Below are 21,697 nucleotides of genomic sequence, written 5' to 3' on the forward strand. Positions count from 1 at the left end.
AATGTGAATGTCTTTCAGTAAACTTCTGGATATAATTTTGATGTTCAGATTTAAGACCATGTCAATGAAAATATACTTTTTTTTCAGCTACTTAACATTGTAGACAGCATATATGAGAGCTATTCTGTTGGACATTTGCAAGAATAGTGAACTATCATCTACTGAAATGCAATAGATTAGAAATTTAAAAAAAAAACAGATAATGTCCAAATAAAGTTTCCTAGCACAGCAGCTTTTCCTCACAAATAATAATCTGTTAACTAGAAAAGTCAGATTAAGATAAATCACTGGTTTCCAACCAGATCTCAAGACACATGAAGCTAATGTGACTTAATCATGGTCACACAGTCAGCAAATGACAGAGACAGATCCTGAGTTTGTTACAGGACAAGAAATATGTAAACTTAAAAAGCAAAAAAAGTTCTTCTTTGACAAACTTCACTTTAACTAGTTTGGAAAACTTTAAAATAATAAAAAGAAACAATTCCAGTGCAGATTGCTTGAATGGTTGAATCTGGACCAGAGCTGGTGCAGATTCACCCTGAGCACTGTAGGGAGCAGAGGAGCCGGAGTCTCCATAGCAGGTACTTAGGGACTTTCGTTTTTAGCTTTATTTTATTTGTCCTGGGAATTTCAATGTTATACCAAAAATAATCAGCGAAAAATTGACTTTCTTATACAAACAGAAAAAAAAATCTGTGTTGGAACTGTTGTATTTCCTGTGACTTTTTTTTTTTCGCTAAAACATTAAATTCCCAGGAAAAATAAAATAAAAAGTGAAAACAAAGGTCCCTAAATATAGTGCAGGTCTGTAATATAATTTTTATGGAAAATGTCTCTGCTAAGCATTATTGATGAGTATTTGAGATTCTGCATTTCTATTTGGTTATATGCTTGATTAGGTTACTCTGAACAGGTTTCCAGCCCCCTGCAGTACCTGTATGTAATTCACTTTGAATTGCCTGAAAAGTAAAATAAATAAAAAAAATGTAAGTGAATTGACTTGGTTGGCCTGCGAAGCAGAAACTGGACTCAGGACTCGCGCCCTGGATCTCCCACACAGCAGCGCACACAATGCTGCCAAAGATATCGGGCCAGCCTGATTCCGACAGCTTTTATGAGACGGGAGGAAGGGCCCGGTCGTTTCCTCCAGCTCCGTCAGAACTGGGACTGGAATCTGGCGCTACGAGCCTTCGTTCACAACCTGGCGATTGCTCCCCTGTTTTGTAGCCTCTTCCCAACTCACTAAGGGGGTCATTCTCTAACGCTATCGCACACAAAAAGGGATTTCGCACGCGAAAAGTCCCTTTTCGCACGCGATAGCTAGCTCGGGCTGGAGTCGGGGCGTAATCGACCCCAGAAGAGGAGGAGTTGGGGCGGCACCGGGGTCGATGCTGCGGACACATCGCTGGCGGTGTGAAAGGTAAGGTTCCTTATCGTCACCAGTTTCGCACCGAATAAGTGCACCTTTTATGGTGTAGGTATTCGTCGCAAAAGCCGGCAGCAATCACACCGCGGAGGTGCAATCGCTGCCGGCTATCGCAGGACCTCCCTCCGTTTTGCCCCCCGTTACCTAAGTCTAACTATTCAAGGAATGGACCTCGACCGGAACGCCAGCAGGAACGTAGCCAGAGCAGAATTTTCTGGTGGGGAGAGGGAAGGCTCAGTTTTGCCATGGGCTGGAACTGAGGCCAGAATCACCCCCCCCCTCTCTCACTCTACCCCCATCCCTTAACCCCATCCTATGTGGATCTTCACAACCCATTTAATTTCTGGCAACACTTTGTATCTCCTGTCTCTTCACTGTCTCCCTGGCCTGTCTCTGCTGGTTCTCAGTCTCCCTCAGGCCAATGCAATATCAGATGCTCAGGTCGGCGCAACGCTAAATGCGCGGTTGGTCGCGCGTTTTGGATGCGCTAGACTTACGCCCGATGCAATAGTGGGATCAGCGCGTCCAAAACGCTCGTCCAAACCAGCGGGTAGCTAATAGCACTCATCACAAGAGCTATTACTCCACAATTCAAAAAAAGTCCCGTGCCCATTGTAATGTGGCAAATTTAATGACAGCCCGGGAGCTGGCGATAAGGAATGCTCAACCAAAACAGCAAAACTTTTGCTTTCTGTGGTTCCTCCTAAAAGTATCGTTGCAATACAAAGTAGGAGGAACCACAGAAAGCAGCACTGTACAAAAAATGTATGTGTGTGTATATTGTGCCAGCAGGAGGAATATGAGCGTCCGTTTTCCTAACCCGTACTGACAGCCACGTCTCCTGGGCACACAGTTTCCCCTGACGCCTCCTTTTTAACGCCTCAGCTCATTAGCCTACTGCATCGCCCGCCCGGGAGAGGCGGATGGGCTCGTGTTAGGAAAGCGGGTGCTGAGTGGTGATATTGCATGGGCCTGCCTCTGTGGTTAAGATAGGAGTGCTAAGTCTCTCAGGCTTGCTGAAGGACAATCGTGTAAATAGGCTTCCTCCCAGCCCAGGCACTTCTGGACGTTGAAGGGCTGCGGAGAAGCTGGGAATCTTAATAGCTGACTGTCAGGCCGATGCAGTAACCTGGGCGTTAAGAACCTGAGCACTGGATTTCAGCACAGATTTTTAATGCCCAGATTACATTTTTTTAAACTCCCAATGGAGTAAGTTAATGCCATGCAAATGCATCGAGAGTTTAAAAAAGTGCGTCGAGCTGAACTGTTTGTCCATTTTAGAGGGTTTTAAGTAGCTCTGGAAGCTTTACTCCATCTCTGACCCTAGAGTTAGTGTCCAGCATTAACAAACACAGGATGAGGGCCAATGCACCTCTCTGCAGCAGGGAGTCCTGCTCAGTGCCCTCATGTACATGGGATTTCCATGTGAGGACGCTAAGCAGGACTCCCATTTTAGAAAGCACCTTTCGTGAGCGTAAACCTCCTTGCTGCATCGGCAGTAAAGGTTTACAGTCACAAAATCGGTGTTCAAGGGCGGGCAAAGCTGTGCATCAGCCTGTGAGCATTTAAAAGGGCAGGGAGCGATCTGCCCTCCCATTTTATCTTTCACTGGTGCTTAGCTGAAAGGCCACTGTCGCCAAGTCATCCTGCCAAGTTCTGGGACACTGAACGAACGCACATTACATTGCACTCTGTGCTTTTGGGTCCAGAGGTCGGCGCAGATTTGTAGGATGGAACATTTTGTCTACTTGCCGCCAGCAGCTGGCAGTGCTCCCTGAAAGAGTTTCTCTCGAAACCAACAACACATCCCTAGGATGTCTTACTGCTTATAGTGGAAGGCAATGTCCGCAATCATTCCTCCTCTTCCGATATTCTTGGTCAGAGAAGCCCTGCAAAGACGCAGATTAATGACAAAGTGTGAGAGAAATGTTACAGAATAAGAGGGAGAGTGAGAGGCGAAGAGAAAGATGTTACAAAGAGAGAATAAATCTTACAGAGCAAAAGGCCGATGTACTCAAGTGTGCTATATTTTGCAAAGGCCACTGTGCACGTTAAAATGGCAACTTTTGCCCCTAAATTTTTTTTTGTGGACAAGTTTCTTTTTTTTTTTTACACGCTAAACAAACTTTGTGAAATTGTTTGGCTTTGCATGTAGCAAAAGTAATTTACTCTTGCAAAATTTTAGGGAAAAATCAAGGTCAATGAGCTGCTGTGATTCAGCTTTGCGCAAAGCAGCTCATTAATGACGTCTGCAGCGCTAAAATACTCGCAAATAGGCCTCATTGAGATGGTTATCTTTATTTTTGGGAAGTTGTCTGTGGAAAACTTCAGTGCGTAAGCTTTCTGCCAGGGTGTATTTGCATGCAAGGCTCGGCAGAAAAACTCACAGAGAAAATTGCAAGTTCTGCATGAAATTTGGTGCATTTTAGTACTCAGCCACCCGGTGAGGAAATGTGGAAATGCTGCAGCTCAGAAACAGGCAAGAACATGAAAGACAGAGAGAGGGCATGGAACATGCCAGAACATTTCATTCTGCTCTGCCAGCCACGGTTACACAAGCAGAATCCTTTCCTGAGAATTGTGATAACAGCAGGGCTGGGTGTGGGCCTAACTGAACTTTCAGGAAAAAGTCAAGCCGATACACTCACAGGGTGATCCAAATCCAGGTCTGGGTCAAACTTGGTTTCCAGGTGATGACACTTGTCTAGTTCGGAAATTTTCTTTGGAAACCAGTGAACTATAAAGAGGAAACAGGAGAGTCAGCAAGAGCCCTGGCCCTGGGTAACTCAGCCAGAACTGCATGCTCTTCCAGAGTAGGGCACTACAGCCAGGATTGTACGCGGCTCCGGGCCTGCTTGATACAGTCGGGCTGACACAACATCACTCCTCGTGGGAACACCAATGTTTTTCATAATTACAGGATTCATTAGAAGTATGCCAAAGTTGTGTTTGTGCAGTCACTGGCGATATTCTCTGAATATTGATTGACCTTCCATTGGTCTACTAGTTTACTGGCCAACAGATGCTCCAAACGTAGAACAAGAGATAACAACATCAAGCAGAGGTAAATGATATAGCTGGGGACCTTCAGGTTCAGTTTTTCTTTTTCTTTTCCCGGAAACTGATCAGTGCTTATTACAACAAGAACAAAAACGATATTTACCTGGAAAAATGCCAGATCATTTTCTTCCACTGAGGTCTCCCGTTTTTGTTCTTGTTCTAATAAACACTGATCAATTTCCGGGAAAAGAAAAGAAAAGCTGAAAACGAAGGGCTCTAAATGGAATAAATAAATCAAATATTATAAAACAAGAATAATTCAAATTCCAATCCAAAACGGGCATGGAATAAAGCAAAATGAGAAACATTAATTAGCAGCAAATCCTATCAAGCCTGATATTGAACTCCTAAGCTCCTAAATGTTGGCCCCTATTATCAGATAAACTCAGGTAACTAAATTTAGAGCCTGCTACTCATTTGTCTAGATTTAGGAGCCTAAGGGTTTGATTTACAAAAGCCTTTCTCCCATTCTGTGTTCATGGGGAAAATCTTAGTAAATCAAGGCCTAAGGTAGGGGCCTAGTGCAGAAAATCAGTGCTAAGTGCTTAAACCTTTTTATCCCTCCTCTAAATTCACCCATAGCCAATCAAATTTTAGGGTATGAAATTTAGCTCTGATAAAACTAGGCATTCAGAAACTTTCAAAAGTCCAATTTAGGCTCCTAAGCCCTTTGAAAATTAGCCTCGTAATACACATACTCTGTCTGTATGTTATAAATCTAAAGGGCTCTGGCTGGGCATCACGGCGCGCCTGTACACGTGGCTGCAAGGTGCACCCCGAGCTGGGACGCGGGCAGCCACTGCAGGAGGCATCAGGTGGAGGGGCGAGGTGAGGCAGGATCAGCACCAAGGTGGTAGGGCAGTGGGACCGGCAGCCAAGGCTGCTGGAGTTTCTCGGGCCCCACCAGCGGAAGAAAACCAGGCCTCAGCAGCAGGAAGGCTGGTGAGGTTTCCCAGACCCCCATCAGCAGCAGGAAGTAGCCTGAGGTGGCAGGGAGAAGAGAAGATGAATGAGAAGATTGTAGGGGGGGGGGGGGGATGCAGCATGGGCAGTGAACCAGCACCTGGTTTCCCAGGTCCCACTAGTGGCAGGAAGCGGCCTGAGGTGGGAGGGGAGTGGTTAGTGAGTGAGAAGAGTGTATAAGGGGGTAGGTGGAGTGAGAAAAGTGAAGGGGGATGGTGTGAATGAGAAGAGAGGACTGGGAGGGAAGGTCGGGCAGGGGTGAGTAAGAGGAGTGCAAGGGGAGGGAGGGAGTGGGGAGTAGGAGAGGGGGATAAAGGACCAGGTGAGAGGGGGCAAGGGATTAAATGGGGGAAGAGTGCATGCACACACACCTACCTCACAGTCCCACACCACCACCTATCTCCCCTTATCAGTACACACCCACCCACACTTATTCCATCTTCTCCCCCCCAACCCCCACACGCACATGTAGGAGTAAGGGAGGGAGAGAAAGTTGAGGATGTGAGGAGGAAGAGTGCTCCCAGCTACACACACTACACACCCATGACACTCAACAACCCCCAACATACACACACTGGGGGGAGGGAGGAGGAGAAGGCTACAAAGTGGAGAGGCTACAAGAGGAAAGAGTACACACATCCATACACCCACAGATACCCCTCCACATCCCACCCCTATATCCCCACCCACACCATCAACTCCACCCCCTAGGGATACCACTTGGCTCCATGTCATGAGAAACAGGCTAATCCAGCCCTGGTTTTACCCTGTTGCATGTATGGACTTGACGTTCTGATTTCCATAGGAAAATCAGTGGGACAATCAGAACTACAAGTCCCTGCATGCAATAGGACAAAACCAGGATTGGATTAGTTTGTTTCTTATGACATGGAGCCTGGTGACCATCCACCCTAACCCATCCCAACATCACTACTACCACCATCACATGCACACACACCACCACACAGGGGTGAGGAGGGAGGAAAGAGTGCCCTCACCCATACATATCCAACCTTCATCAATCAATGCCCCCTCCAACTCAGACATGTGGGGAGAAGGGATGGCAGAGAGGACAGGGCTACAAATTGGAGAGTGTGGGGAGGGAGGGCTGAGTGAGATAGAGGGGAGGGGAGGGTGAAAGTAAGAGAGGAGATGAGTTAAAAGGGAAAGAGGGGAAGAAAGGAGTTTGGGGGGACTCAAGGGGAAACAAGTACATGGACACACCCACAACCCTACCCTCCCCCAGTTAGCCCCTGCACTCTCAATCACACCCATCTCTATATCAACCCATCCCCCTCCCCCACACACATCCCACCTACTCACACACACCCCCCTACTCCATCACTTTCCCCCATAAATACCCCTCATCCAGCCTACACCAACACCTCCCCTCATATATCCCACCTACAATGCCATGCCACTTCTCCCTCACGCACACCCACCCCAGAATAACACAAACACTCCCCAAACACACTCCACCTACACCAGCAACTGCATCTCCAAACCCCCCACCCACTTAGACACGCATCCCACCTACACCACATCGGGGGAGGGCTACAAAGTGAAGATTATATTAAAAAACACTCAACACTTCCCCCTCACACACAAGAGGGGAAAGGGACAATGGAGAGTATGAGGGGGAGACAGTGTCCAACCCACACACACCCCACTTATACCACTACCCCCACATTCCCCACCACTATCACTACCCCTCTCCCCCCCCCACACACAACAACTACATACTTATGCACACCTATCCAACCACCCCACACGCCTCCCCAAAACTGCTCCAAATCCCCTCCCCCACCCCTCCCCCACCCCTCCCCCACACCACTATCACCTCCCCCCCCCACTATCACACTCCCCTTCACATACCTCACATACCTGTATCACCACCCTCCTCCCCATCCCTCCCCCCCAAAACACACACACAAGGGTGAGGAGGGGGGGACAAAGTGGAGAGGCAAGGAGGGAAATAGCGCCTCCAGCCATACAACCCTCCACTCATACACCTCCTGCCCTACAGCACATACACACCACCCCCACACCCCTTCCACAGACATCCTCCCACCAGAAGCGAGGGCACGTGAAGTGAGCAGGGACAGAAAATTCCTAAATAATGAATTAAAATAAATCCTAAATGCATACCAACTCTAATGTGTAATAAGATTAGCCTCCATTTAGGTTTATTAAATACATAAAATAACAGTTGCTCAAACTTATCTAAAAGGATAGAGATTCAATGTAATAGCAAGTTCTGCCACGGTGCTAATAAAGTTGGTTGAATAGTTGCACCTGGCATCCATTACATAATATCACACAGAAGGCAGCAACCTTTTCAGCATTTCCTTTTGCTTTCTATTTTTCCTTTTGCCTAGAATATCCTAATTTGTTTAGTTTGCATTGCCTTTTCACTTTTCAGATGTTCTGTACTTCAGGCTGCAGGCTGAACTCACCCCAGTCAGTCATTTCTAGCCATGAAAAAAGAAATATCACAGGCATCCTGTTGGAAATGGGTTTAAATAAATCTCTGCAGCTTCCTATGCAAAATATTCCTGTGTCTGAGTGCTCCTTCTTATGACCGTCCAAGTGCATGAGTCCTAACCTGGCTTGGCCAATGAAAGCTAAAATGGTCATTTCCAGCACTTAAGGCCGGACAGAGTCATCCAGCATCTCCAGTTTGAAATCTGCTAGGTCTTAGTGGTAATCTATAGGCTATTATTTTTGTTCCAGGGGATTAAAAAGGCCAAGAATCAATATTACAGCCACAGAAATAATGGGAAGTCAGAAAACTCGGGATGGGTACCTTTGTCCTCTTTTGCGCTCCTTACGTCCTCAGAGACCCGCTTGATGGAGCTGACCAAGGTGCTGAGATCTGAGCTGTGAACTTCACAACGGACAAAGTATTCCAGCTCTGCCAGTGTGTCCTGGGCCTTCTTACAAGGCCTTGTCTCCAAGTGATGAATTTTGGCTTCAAACGTCTTCAGGAAAAAATCAGAGAAAACAGAGCTTAGAAATCATAGGTGTGACACATTATGATTTAATATAAATAAGGGGACATAAGAAGTTGCCATACTGGGTCAGACCAAAGGTCCATCAAGCCCAGTATCCTGTGTCCAACAGTGGCCAATCCAAGTCACAAGCACCACAGAAAACAGCATTGTTTGCTGTTTGCTTTTTTCTTGCATATATTAAGAGGTGACTTTTCATAGCCACTGCATGATGCACATAAAACACAGGCTTATGCATGTAAATGGCTCCTTACAAAATTTCCTATGGTTGTATGCATAACCATATGGTGTAACCCGATTTTGTGCATACTTTTATGCGCACAAAAAAAGAGGCATACCAGGTGTGGGGAGAGAGAGTCGAAGCTGGGGCAGAGTTCGGATTTATCCGCTTACTTTTTATTTTAAAAATTATGCAGGTAAATTCACATGTACAGATTAGGCACTGCAACAAGCAGGCGTTAACTATGGACGGATGAGTTTGTGAGCTTAATTTCAAATATAATCCTCAAAGCAGACTCATGCACATAAATTCACTTTGAAAATTGGTGTAACTTATGTTCATACACAAATTATCCAGGATGCTATAAAACTGCCCACCCTAGGTATCCTTGGCAAGTGTGCATCAGCTCAGACCTGTACACTTAAGCTGAACCCTTGCAGTAACCCTGTTTGCAATATGGCTGGTACTGGTCAAAATATCACAAATTACATTGCACGAAGCAATCAAATCCAGTATACGTGACAGAATTTGTGATGCTCCTACCATACATGGCCTTTCTAAGGTTGTATAAGAATTAAAGGAAAGCAACCTAAAGAGCTTTAAATATAATTTAAAAGCACATGTTCAATAAGCACCATTAGGGGTGAATTTTCAAAACTTTCCCTGCATAAAAATTTGCCATATACCCACATAATTGCCTCTAATTGTGTACTCTGTATTTTTAAAAAGTCAAAAATATGCACGTATTTCACTTCACTCACGCTCACATATACAGTACAAACGTAAAATAAGGAGTCGTCTAGACGTATTCCAGGGCAGGGCCAACACATACAAGTATACGTTGCTATTTTAAGACACCCGCCTGCATTTTCCAACTTACTTGCAGATTTTTCTGCCTGCTAATTATCTGGCATAATCTATTAAATGTGTTTGTTATGTAGAACTGGCTGGGTGGGAGGTCTGGGTGAACTGGTAGGAGGTCAGGCTGAACAAGCAAGAAGGTCTCGATGACCTGGAGGACAACTGGTGGACCAACTGGTGAGACTGTTAATTTCATTTACGTGTGCATGCTTTAAAATTAGCTGACTTTTGCGAGTAAAATATCCGCACGTATATTTTTAAAATAGGTAGGAAATGCACGCACCCTCGATGCACTGATATACGTGGTTTCAATGCATCACATGCACTTGTGCGTATGCTGCAGGGTAGAGATCCGAGTATTTTAGAATGTGCATGTATAAAATGCTAAGATATAGCATGTAAAATGCTATACATGCATATATGTCGCCATGCGCAGTTGTTTGCATAGGCTGCTGCCACTCGCCATTTGTACTTTTCAAATATTTCACAGTCTGCAGAAGACAGTTTTCTTTTACTAGATGGTTTAATGTTGAATTGTATAAAAATAAAACAAAAACAAAACTCATACAGTGGATGAAGGCAAAGGACTAATTTAACATAGCAAAAAGGATCCCTATACAATTAGGATAAGGAATTAGGATAAGGAATCCTCATTTTATAAAACATAATTGTTCCCAGTCCAAAATCAGGTTTTTGAAAAAAATATTTTGCTATACAGTGCAACCAGCATAAAAAGCAAACAAGCAAATGATTCAGTTCTTCAACAACAAATAAATGATATTTAAAAACTGATGTTTTGTTGATATTACTCAATAAACAAATTCACACAAAAAAAAAACAACAAAAAAACTGCCTGTCCCAAATGAGATCAGACATCCAAGGCATTCAGTAAACTTTCATGACGGCAAGGCGAATGTGTGAGCCAGAAACAGCACAGGGGAAAAAAACCTGCATCAGGGTATCCTTTGAGCCAATTCCCCAGCATATGTCACATCGTCTACTGTAGTGAGCACCGTCTACAAGATGCTGAACACTAAGAAATGCTGTGGGAGTTTTAAACCCAAGTAAGAGCCTCCAGAGAGGGCATGCAGCCAGTCTGGCTTGGCTGTTACATGCGTAGGTTAGGGCTGAAAATGTGTGCTAGGGGGTCGGCTTCCCTCCCCCAAAGCCAGGAGACGTGCACAGAAATCAGGCCGGCGTGCGCCGAGCGGATTTTAAAAGCTGCCCGCGTGTGCATCTACTTGCCGCTGTGCACACAAATGAACAGCTCTGAAAAAGGGACGGAGCGTGGGCACGGTCTGGGGCAGGGCATGGGTGGATTTCACCTTGAAATTTGACTGTAGCAACATTTACTGTCCTGGGGACCTCCTCTCCAGATGGCTCTGTCTTTTTGTCTGATCTTCTCTCAGCCTCACTCTGTCCTGGGCCTCCCTTCTCTGCTCTTACTCTGCCTTGTTCTTTGGCGTTTTCCCTGCCCCTCTTTAAAGGGGAGGGCCTGGCAGCCATCAAACAGAAAGAGACCAAGGATGATAATCCCAGATGCTCGAGCAGTTTAAGGTACCATTAAAGGAAGAGGAAAGCAAAATTACAGCTCTAATCTATAACTGCACATTGATAAGGTAGAGATACCAAAATGATGCATAACCTGCACTAAGAGCTATACATTGAGAGAATTAAGTAGTTGAAGATACAGAGGCAAGAATCAAAGGCTTGTAAATCTTTTAAGAACATAAGAAATTGCCATGCTGGGTCAGACCAAGGGTCCATCAAGCCCAGCATCCTGTTTCCGACAGAGGCCAAACCAGGCCACAAGAACCTGGCAATTACCCAAATACTAAGAAGATCCCATGCTACTGATGCCAGTGATAGCAAAGGTCATTCCCTAAGTCAACTTGATTAATAGCAGGTAATGGACTTCTCCTCCATGAACTTATCTAAACCTTTCTTAAACCCAGCTACACTAACAGCACTAACCACATCCCCTGGCAAGAGATTCCAGAGGTTAACTGTGCGTTGAGTGAAAAAGAATTTTCTCCGATTAGTTTTAAATGTGCTACTTGCTAACTTCATGGAGTGCCCCTTAATCCTTCTATTATCCATTATCCACTATGATGCCTAGATCTTTTTCCTGGGTGATAGCACCTGATATGGAACCTAACATTGTGTAACTATAGCAAAGGTTATTTTTCCCTATATGCAACACCTTGCACTTGTCACATTAAATTTCATCTGCCATTTGGATGCCCAATCTTCCAGTCTCGCAAGGTCATCCTGTGATTTATCACTATTTCCCACGACCTCTCCTATTTCACTTCCTGTCTTCTCCATCACAAACCTCCCCTTCCCTGCTGCCTCTCTTTGCCTGTTTCTATTTTTCTTCTTTTTCATTTTCCTCTTCTTGCTCGATCCCTGACCTTCCCAGTCTCTTCTAAAAAGGTTCTATCAGCGGCAATTCAATCCTGGCTGCACCACCTCCCCCTGCAGTTCTGCTGCCTGATCAGCTGTGCTGGTATCAACTAAGTGTCAGCGGGCACCACGATTTCACCTGCCAGCATGCAGTCGTATCAGTGACTGAAGGCAGGGGCGGCTCATTGCGATCTGCCGCCTGAGGCGAGGGTCGGTGCCCTCTCGCCCCACTCCCTTTCACTTTACCCCCCCCCCCCCCACCGACCCCCCCCCCCCCCCCCCACTCGCCCACTCCCTTTCAGCTGCCGCCGGCCTGGCCTCTGACAGTGGCATCCCTCCTCCACGCTGCCGGCGTGGCCTCCAGCAGCAGCCCACGGCAGCGACCCTCCTCTTCTTCCACCACCGGCCTGGGGTCGGCAGCCGCTGCAGGGGCAGGCAGGGTGAGGCAGACGCCACAGTGGCGTTCTGAGAAGGGCGTTTTTTTGCCCCCTCAAAATTCTGCCGCCGCCTGAAGCCCGCCTCACCCTGCCTCATTATGCAGGGTGGACCATGGAAAAGTAGCCTGCCTCCTGGCACTGGTATTGGAGGCGGGCTACTTTTCCATGGGTCACCCTGTAGAACCGCCCCTGCCTAAAGGAATGTCCTGAGACTTCCACTACACAAGACAATGTCCGTACGGGTGTGTAGGGGTAACTTGTGCAGCGGTGTAGGGGTTAAGGATGTCTGATCAATGCTTAATAATGTTGTGCCTGGGAAATGTACTTCGTATTCCTTTGGGAAAAGCTAATTCAATAATAATTGTCTTCTACTTAAGCAGGAACTTATGCCCACTTAATCAACCTATGAATTTGCTAATGAACTTGACTCTGTTCCCATACTGTTTCTTCTGAACTATCAGATAATGAATGATTGGCAACAGAATCTGAGTAGGATAGGATGAGGGATTTAAGAGTCTCTGCTTGGAGACCATGTGATCCGATGAGCGGGTGAGACGTGCAACTGGCTCGCTCCTGGTACCTCCTCCAAAAAATGACCTGTTTCCCACCCTTTTCTACTACCCAGGCTGACACCACGCTCACTGAGGCTTTCCAGATGTGCATTGAGGATTTTCTATTCTGGAACGGTGGGGATATGGCCAGCAAACCGCAGTGGGAGAAAAAAACACTGGGTAAGCCAACTGAAAACAAAATGGTCGACAGGCCCCCCCCCCCCCCCCATGCTCGCACCAGGCTGCTAAAAGTAGCGCACTAGTCCAGGAGGTGACTCGGGCCATGCTGCAGGCCCTGGATGGACGTTTTCATGATTTATCCCAGCAAATAGCGTCGGGAAACGAGAGGCTGAATGCGATCAAGCAGCAGGTGGAGGACACTCAAAAAAGAGTGGCAGAGGTCGAATCAGAGGCACAAGCATTGAGGCAGCAGCAGGGGACCATGGGAAAAAGATACTAGATTTGGAATAAAGTGGATGACCTGGAAAACAGGTCCCGGAGGAACAATCTCCGATTTGTGGGTCTCCCTGAGTCTCTTTCTGATCGCGTCATCCATACTTTGCTGGAAGGTTGGCTCCTAGTGGAACCGGGCCTGGGTCATCTTCAGGGGCGCTGCCATGTCGAACGTGCCCATCGCCTGGGGGCTCACGCAGTGGGATCTACAAGGCCGTGAGCTGTGATCGCTAGATTTCTTAATTTTACACATAAGCTGGCCATACTTCAGGCCTACAGGGAAAAAAGTCATCCTTGCTTTATGAGGGAAACAAAATTGTACCTTTCCAAGATTCTTCTGCTTTGGTTTACCAGAAAAGAAGAGAATATTCACCGATTTGTGCGGATCTTTACAATCGCCAGCTGAAATTTAATTTACAATATCCAGCGAGGCTGCAGGTGGAAGACAACGGAGCCTGGAAAGTGTTTGACTCTGTGGCTAGCACACGGACTTTTTTGGCCTCACTGTCTGTGGAGTGATATTCTTTTTCTGCAAAGCATTTGTTGTGCCTAAACGTTTTGCATGGCTACTGGGATAACATAGCTATGGTTCTTTGTTTGCACATTGTGTTTTTGACTGCATCCTTGCTGTCATTTCATTTTTATTTCATATGTTCATGCTATAGCGTTCCGGATAATATGCCCATTAGTTGGAATATGGGCTTCTCAGGTGGGTGCAGGTCTATAGGGCTTGGGGGGACGGGAGGCATCGGAACAGATCTGAAATGTAGTCTCTGATCCTACTTGGTTTCTTGGAGATTTATTGGAGATGGAGGTTAAGTCTGGGAGGAGGTGGGGGGGGGGGGGGGGGGGGGGGGGGGGGGGCAGAGTCAGGTATTTGGTTAGGGACAGAAGGGATTTTTGCTGGTAGAAATTGTGGGAATTGAGGCATGTGCAGTAGCTGGGGTTCCCGTTACAAGCTACTGATCCCCTAGGCTGGGGGAGGGGGGGGGAGCAGTGAAAGATTTCACAGAAGGGTGGCTCTGCAGGCCCGATTGTCTTTTCCTTTGGATTAAACATGGCTGATACCTTGCGGATACTCTCGCAGAATATTGCCGGCTTGGGATCCCCTATCAAGCGAGCCAAAACGTTGGCCCCTGCTTTGCAGGCAGAGAGACCAGATTGGGTGTCTGCAAGAGACACATTAAATGATCAAGAACAAACAAGTTGCTTGGAGACTGGGTAGATCAGGTCTATTATTTCTCAGTCAACCAGAAAGGAGGCGTTGCTATCCTACTGGGCAAAGGCATAGCCTTTGAACATGTCTCCACATATAGGGATAGTGAAGGCCACTTTGTGCTTATCACGGGGAAATTGTTTAGATGGACAGTTACCATATGCAGTGTGTATGCTCTAAATGTGTATTCTCACATGTTCTTCACAGAGCTCATGCAAACCTTGACAATCCCAGGGATTTTAACTGTGTAGCAGATCCTTCCATGGACCGACAATCTCGAGTATCCATCCCTAAACTGGGGCGTAATAAGAGAATACCGTTTTTGTGTAAGCATTTACATTTATCAGATGTATGGAGGATTATGCATCCAGAGGAAAAGGATTTTACTCACGTCTCGCGGGCACATGACTCCATGTCTTGGATTGATTATATTCTGGTTTCCATAGCAAGCTTCTCCCAGATTCATAAAGCAGAAACAGGGTCCACCGAGTTTTCTGACCATGCCATGCTCTGGGTGGATCTTAAATGGGGGGGAGGGGGGAGGGGCTACTAGTGTAAGACAGCGCAGATGGAAATTCCCTACCCATCTCTCAGGCAATGGTGAGTTTCTTAAGACAAAATGGACTGTGAGGATTATAACTCATCGCATAAGCCGAATCCTCTGTTATTCTGGGAAGCAGGGAAAGCTGTGATGCAAGGGGAGATTACGGCTTAAGTGATTAGGAGAAACAGATTACCTAATAGGCAGATAATTTAATTGGAGCAAGAGCTTCAAAAAATTAAAGCTCGATTCATTGAATTTCCACCTGCTGCTATCAAACGGCTATATAGAGAGACCCTATATAATTTAAATTATCGCCATCAAAAGACTAGGAAAAAGTCCATTATACCCTTCACATTGGTTATATCATTTTGGAAATAAAGCTGACAAATTATTGGCTAATTTGGTAAAAATTAAATTAACTTAAAAGGGGGCATAATTATATAGAAGCTTTGCAAGACACTTGTGGGGTTTGACAGACTTCTGCTGAGGCCATATGCCGGATTTTTAGGTCCTTCTATGAACAGTTATACTGTGGGGCCACAGTGGCAGGGGCTGGGGAAGCAGAAGACAATTTCTTTCAGGGGCTACCTTTGCCGAGAGTGATGGAGCAACAAAATTCTTGGTTAAATAGACCATTTCAGAAATCTTGGAAGGCATTAAATCCAGCCTTCTGCATAAGACTCCAGGGCCAGATGGCCTTAATGCAGATTTTTACAAGGTGCTCAGCATGGATTTACATATAACCCTCAAGGAATATTTTTCTGAGGTTTTACGGCAAGGTACATTCCCACAAGATGCCAAAAAGGCATACATTATGGTCCTTCCAAAGTGGGGGAAAGATCCGACAACAGCCTGCATCCTATAGGCCCATATCTCTTTTGAATTTTGATTTGAAACTTTTTGCTAAGATTCTTGCCACCTTTTTGAATGTAATATTGCCAGCTTTGATTTCTCAGAATCAGGCGGGTTTTGTGAAGTGGAAGATAGCGAGTAAGCATATTGTTAGATTGTGGACATCGATGCCTCAGTGTCAATTTTCCCAGACATAAGCACTAGTGGTGGGGTTTGATGCCGAAAAAGCATTTGACCAGATGATACGGCGCTATTTGTTTTCTTTAGTCCATCGCTATGGCTTTGAGGGTGATTTTATTCGCAATGTTTCTTTATTATATCAGGAACCTTGCTCTATCATTCTGGCACAAGACAAGGTTGCCCCCATCCCCTCTTTTATATATTCTCTCGACCCATTGTTGCAGAAAATAGCTGACTCCCTGGCAATTCACGGGTTTGAGCAGGGTGAAGAATCGTTTAAAATAGCTGCTTTTGCAGATGACGTCCTATTTTTTCTGACTGCCCCAGTTCCCTCTCTGCAAATTGTTGTGCCCTCCAGGCTCAGTTTGGTATCTTTTCTAGGCTTAAAATAAATTGTGATAAGTCGGATGCATTGGACATCCTTGGGACTATGAAAGTCCACTGACCAGGGCCGTTTCTATTACACTGGGTCAACACCGAGGTGAAGTATCTAGGGAGTAACATCCCAGCTGATATCTCGAACATTTATAAAAGTAGTATCCTCCCACTGTTGCTTAAGACCAAGTGGAAATTAACTGAGTGGTGGACACTTCCACCATCCATTAGTGGGTGGATACATTTATTTAAAATGGTGGAGTTACCGAGATGGCTATATGTACTACAAATGTTGCCTATAAAGCCAAATTAGTAAGTTAAGATCAATGTATAAATTGTAATGTGGCTCCAGGTACTTTCTGGGGCTGAGTTATGTTACGCAAGTTCTGGAAGGCGATTCTGGAATTCTTAAGCAGACTGCTTCAATTTGCCGCATGCCTACATTTTTTCATTTTTAACTTTTTAGAGGTGTTGGGGCTGCCTTGATGGTGGCCTCAGGTTGAGATGGGTTGAGTACTGATCCCCACTCAACCTTCCCATTTGCCTCAACTTTTATTTTTCTGGTCAGCAGCCCTTTAAGGCGATGGCGTCCTATGAGGTTGGGGCCAGCATCACTTTAAAGAGCCACTTGTGTTCTTTTGTCCTACAGTGTTTGGACACGAGTCAAAAGAACACAGCATACAACCATGATGCTTTTTCAGGGAAGGGGCTCAGCTATTGCGTGATACCCCTCCATGACAGTGGGAACCCTTCTACAATAAAACATCGCGGTTTGATGGCCAAAGTTAGCCAGATAAACTTATCAAGATTATTTTGCAGGGTTATTCAGCAGTGTGGGTGAACCGCTGAATATACTCAGTTATATCAAACTTAGCCAGATCAGTTTATCCATCTAACTTTAGGACTTCTCCTCGACATTCCTAGTTATCCAGCTGTGTTAACTGGATAATGCTGAAAATCGGCATTTATCCTGCTAACTTAGGTCTAGATTCACAAATCCGTGATATGGCTACAATGTCCTTTAAATGCTGTATATTGCATGATATCACGCAATGTTTGAGCCTGAAACAATGAGCAACTTTGCATGGCATTTACATACATGAATTTTGCAAATCTGAAATCCAAGCAAAGCAACTCATGCATTCCTAGTCCTATGCTAATAAAATAATGCAGCTGACTTAAAAAAGAATCAGCCCCATTATTTTATTGCATTTGAGGGAGGAGTTGTTATTTTCCTGCAGGAGCATCGGGAAACTAGCGTGGGTCCCCGATGGTCCTGCAGAAAAATACAAAGGACCAAGCGACACAAAACTCATCCCCAGTAAACCTCACTAATGCCCTGTGGGGTCTATGGACACCTTTCTCCCGCCTCTCTGCCGCCTGTAGAGGTGGCTTGGACCCCCAAATTGATATGACAAAATCCTCGAAAGTGATCGGGAACAAGAAAACCCAGACACCAGAAAACCTGCTCAATGCACTAGAACTACCACCTCTGAATGAGACGCCATCATCTGTAAAGGAGCAAGTAAAGGCACAGAATGAAAAAAAAGTCCTATACCCTTCCCATAGATACTCACCTGAACTCCAAGACCTAAAACTTCAAGAGAAAAAGCTTGAAAGAAAATGGGACAAAACACTACTGGAAAAGATGCGAACTACACATTAGCATACCCATAAAAGCTTATTTCTCCCATTCTGTTGCACAAGCTCCAAATCCAACCAAGAAATTATTTGAAATTGTAAAACCATCACCACAACAAAGCCAAACTGAAACTAACGGCAAATGACATTGCTACTCTTTTTGAAAATAAAATCAAGGTCCTTCAGCTTTCTACAACATCAATACACCCCTTTCCCAGAGTCAAAGGTAAGTCTGGCAGCGCCAAACATACCAGAGATGTAGGATTCTTCCACCTCAGTCGCAGAAGATGATCTCAGAAAGACGCCCGCACGCTTCATCCATGTCCATTCAAGCTAATAAAACTAGCAAGAGAAGGCCTCACAGTCTGGGCAACCAAAATTATAAATTATAAGCCAAAATCACTGAGGGTGTGCTTCCCACAGAGCTAAGCAAAAGCTATGGTATGGCTGCTTATAAAAAAAAAAAAAAAAAATCAAACCTGGATCCAGACAAACTGGGAAACTACTCCCGCCGTGTCTAGCATTCCTTTCCCGGGAAATTAATGAAACAGTCAGTAAAAGCTGAAATGAACAACTAGCTAGCTTAAAAACCATGTCTGGAGTATCAATCTGGATTCAGGAAAGGCCACAAAGCAGAGGCAGTCCTCACTGCCCTGCTGGATGATCTCTTGAGATACAGTAATTGAAGCTGGGCAGCAGGACAGCAGTGTTGGTGCTATTAGATTTCTCTGCAGCATTTGACACTGTAGCTCATAACATCCTGTTAGATCAACTTGCAGAAGTTGGTCTAAGTGATAAGGTTCTTACCTGGTTCAAATCCTTTCTGACAGAGAGAGAACAAATTGTATGTTTTGCTGACCACACATCAACACCATGGACATTAGATTCTGGGGTCACCCAACATAAATCTCAAGCCACTAGCAGAGCTGATCCATGACTCTGACATAAAAGCTTACGTTTACGCAGATGATGTCCAGCTCATGCTGCCAGTGGACTCAGACCTGCAAACAGCTATAAAGAGGCTTAGCACACACCCTTGCAACCATACAAGAATGGACAAAAAAATCAACAAGAACCTCCTAAACTCCAGTGAAACTGAGATCCTCTGGATACAAAACAATCATAGATAAGTTTTTGGACCTAAAAATTCCATTTGTAACTTATGAGCTCCCAATAAAAACACAGGCCAAAAGTCTTAGAGTCATACTGGAGTCAAAACTCACCATGCCTCTGCAATCCAGCCAACAGTAAAGGGCTGTCATCGTCAACTAAGAAATGTATGAAGACCGCATCTATCATCTATTCACGGTGGTCCATGCCACAGTAACCCACATGACTGGACTACTGCAATGCATTTTACAAAGGCCCTAACAGATAAGGCCCTCCACATACTCCCCTAATTAAAATTCCATCACACAACTGATAGGAATGCAAAAAGCCCAATCACATCACACGCTCTACAAAAGCGAGACTGGTTACCAATAATGTTACTGAATGAAATTCAATGCATTGTCATTGATATTCGGCGCCTATATACCGAAATGAAAAGGTTATCTGCATACTTACCAGCTAGACCACCGAGATCCTCACTTGATCCTTGAAGTCATTCCGTCCTCAAATTCAATCAATTAAAAGAACGGCCACCCGAAACAGATTCTTTCTTGGAACAGCACCAGCCTTGGAATTCCCTTTCAATAGGGCTCCAAAAGAAATACATGATTAACTATCATTTCAGGAAACAATGACAAGCCTGACGTTAATGCCAAATCCCAAGCCCAAAGAAATCGAAGGGCAAAGGGACACTGCCTGGCATCTCCTCAAATGCCTTAAACATGCTGTTTTAAGTTGCTGCTGTATTTGCTATGTTATTTAATTCCAGAATTTAATCACTAGAATAGTACACTATATTTATCATGCTTGTAGGAAGACTTATCAAGCTGTGATAAGGCTATAATGCATGTTAAACAGCATATATCATGGAATAAATGCTATATATTGCACAATATAGTCCTATCATGGTGATATCATGCAACATTTGGTCCAGAAACAGACTCCAAATCCATGCAAAGCAGTTCATGCATACCTAATCCTATGTAATAAATAATGCAGCTGATTTAGGATTTGTCATCCACATTATTATATCTACACCTATTTCAAAAACATTATTGTAGAATTAAAGGGCCCTGTGGCCCACAACAGCTCCCCTCACACACAAAAAAAAAGTCACCAGGGATCTTATTAGACCCCCCACCCACTCAACTGCTCCTTATTAATGCCAACTCCTCCAAAGAGTGAGCCTCCTTCCCTCCTCTCCATTCCATAAAAATACAAGGAGGGTAGTAGCCTCCCACCCCCACCCTCAACTGTCCAGAAATTAGTTGATTGTGGCTAGTGATCCCCCACCTCAAACCCCCTCAGACCTCCCTGACATTCCCATATCTTAAAAAACAGCTTGGTATTCATATGGAGGACCCGAGGAGCCTAGTCCTGGGCCTGTTCCAAAATGGCACCGACCTGACCTTGCCCCTATCATGTGATATGCAAGGTCCGGGGCCCCTCATTCTTTTGAGGAATTTTAAGAGGTGGGATGGGGGGGGGATTGTTGTCATGCGGCAACTTGAAGCTGTACTTTTTTTTTGGTGGGGCCGGCTTAATTGGCAGCACCGGGATGGGCCTGGGGGGGGGGATCTAATAAGGCACCCATTGACTTTTTTTTTGTGTGTGTGGGGGGGGGGGGAATCATGGTGGGCTGCAGGGTCACTTAAGGTGATGGCGGCCCCATGCATTGGGGACTGCCAGCACACTTTGTATAGGCCTCTGCCACATTCTTTTGTCTTGTAGGCTTTTTATGTGAGGTAAAAAAACGCGGCAATATGGTCATGGTATTTTATCGAGGAGGGGCAAAATATAGCAGAAACACCCACACACACATGATATTGGGCCCTTCCTATGATAAAATATCACAGCTTAGTGAATCCAGGCCTTAGTCAATAGAACTTAATATTTGTTAAGCGCCTTTTCAATGCGAATTTGACATGGTCTAAATTGCTACTAATTAAATTGCTGCAACTTTAAATTGCTTACACTGTCTGTTGTAAAGTTGCAGATGGCCTTTTGCTCATCTGCTGCTCTTCTAATTGGACTGGAATCTGCTCTGTATGAATTTTGCATTCAAAAAAGCGGGCAATAGATCTAAATAAATAAATAATAAATTCCATGGGGAACAGAAAATTCTGAGGCAGTTGCCACAGAATTTTCGTTTCCCCATGGAATTTTCGTTTCGGTCTGCTTTTTCATTATGGAGATTTGTTTTTTCATCGAGATTCAGTTTATTTAATTGTTTTTTTTATGGTTTGTGTCCCAAACTGAAAAAAGAAATAAAACAAAAACAAGAAAAAAAAATTCAAACAGAAAAAAACAGGCCTCCTCTGGGACAAGGCCTTGGAGTCAAGACCCAAGGCCTGGAAACCAGTGCCGGAGCCCAGCCTGAGGTCTTGT

At 45.0% G+C, this 21,697-nt stretch overlaps 1 protein-coding gene across 1 annotated transcript in view; it reads right to left on the reverse strand.

Moving 5' to 3' along the window:
- Positions 1 to 21,697, reverse strand: part of LOC115082585 (tyrosine 3-monooxygenase-like) — a 50,499-nt gene that overhangs the window by 10,507 nt on the left and 18,295 nt on the right. Inside the window, 4 exon segments of the mRNA XM_029586802.1 lie at positions 3,253 to 3,285; positions 3,287 to 3,318; positions 4,078 to 4,166; positions 8,259 to 8,433. Of these exon segments, the coding sequence (XP_029442662.1) occupies positions 3,253 to 3,285; positions 3,287 to 3,318; positions 4,078 to 4,166; positions 8,259 to 8,433 (329 nt within the window).

Source organism: Rhinatrema bivittatum, unplaced genomic scaffold (genome assembly GCF_901001135.1).
Source record: "Rhinatrema bivittatum unplaced genomic scaffold, aRhiBiv1.1, whole genome shotgun sequence".
Classification (NCBI taxonomy): Eukaryota; Metazoa; Chordata; class Amphibia; order Gymnophiona; family Rhinatrematidae; genus Rhinatrema; species Rhinatrema bivittatum.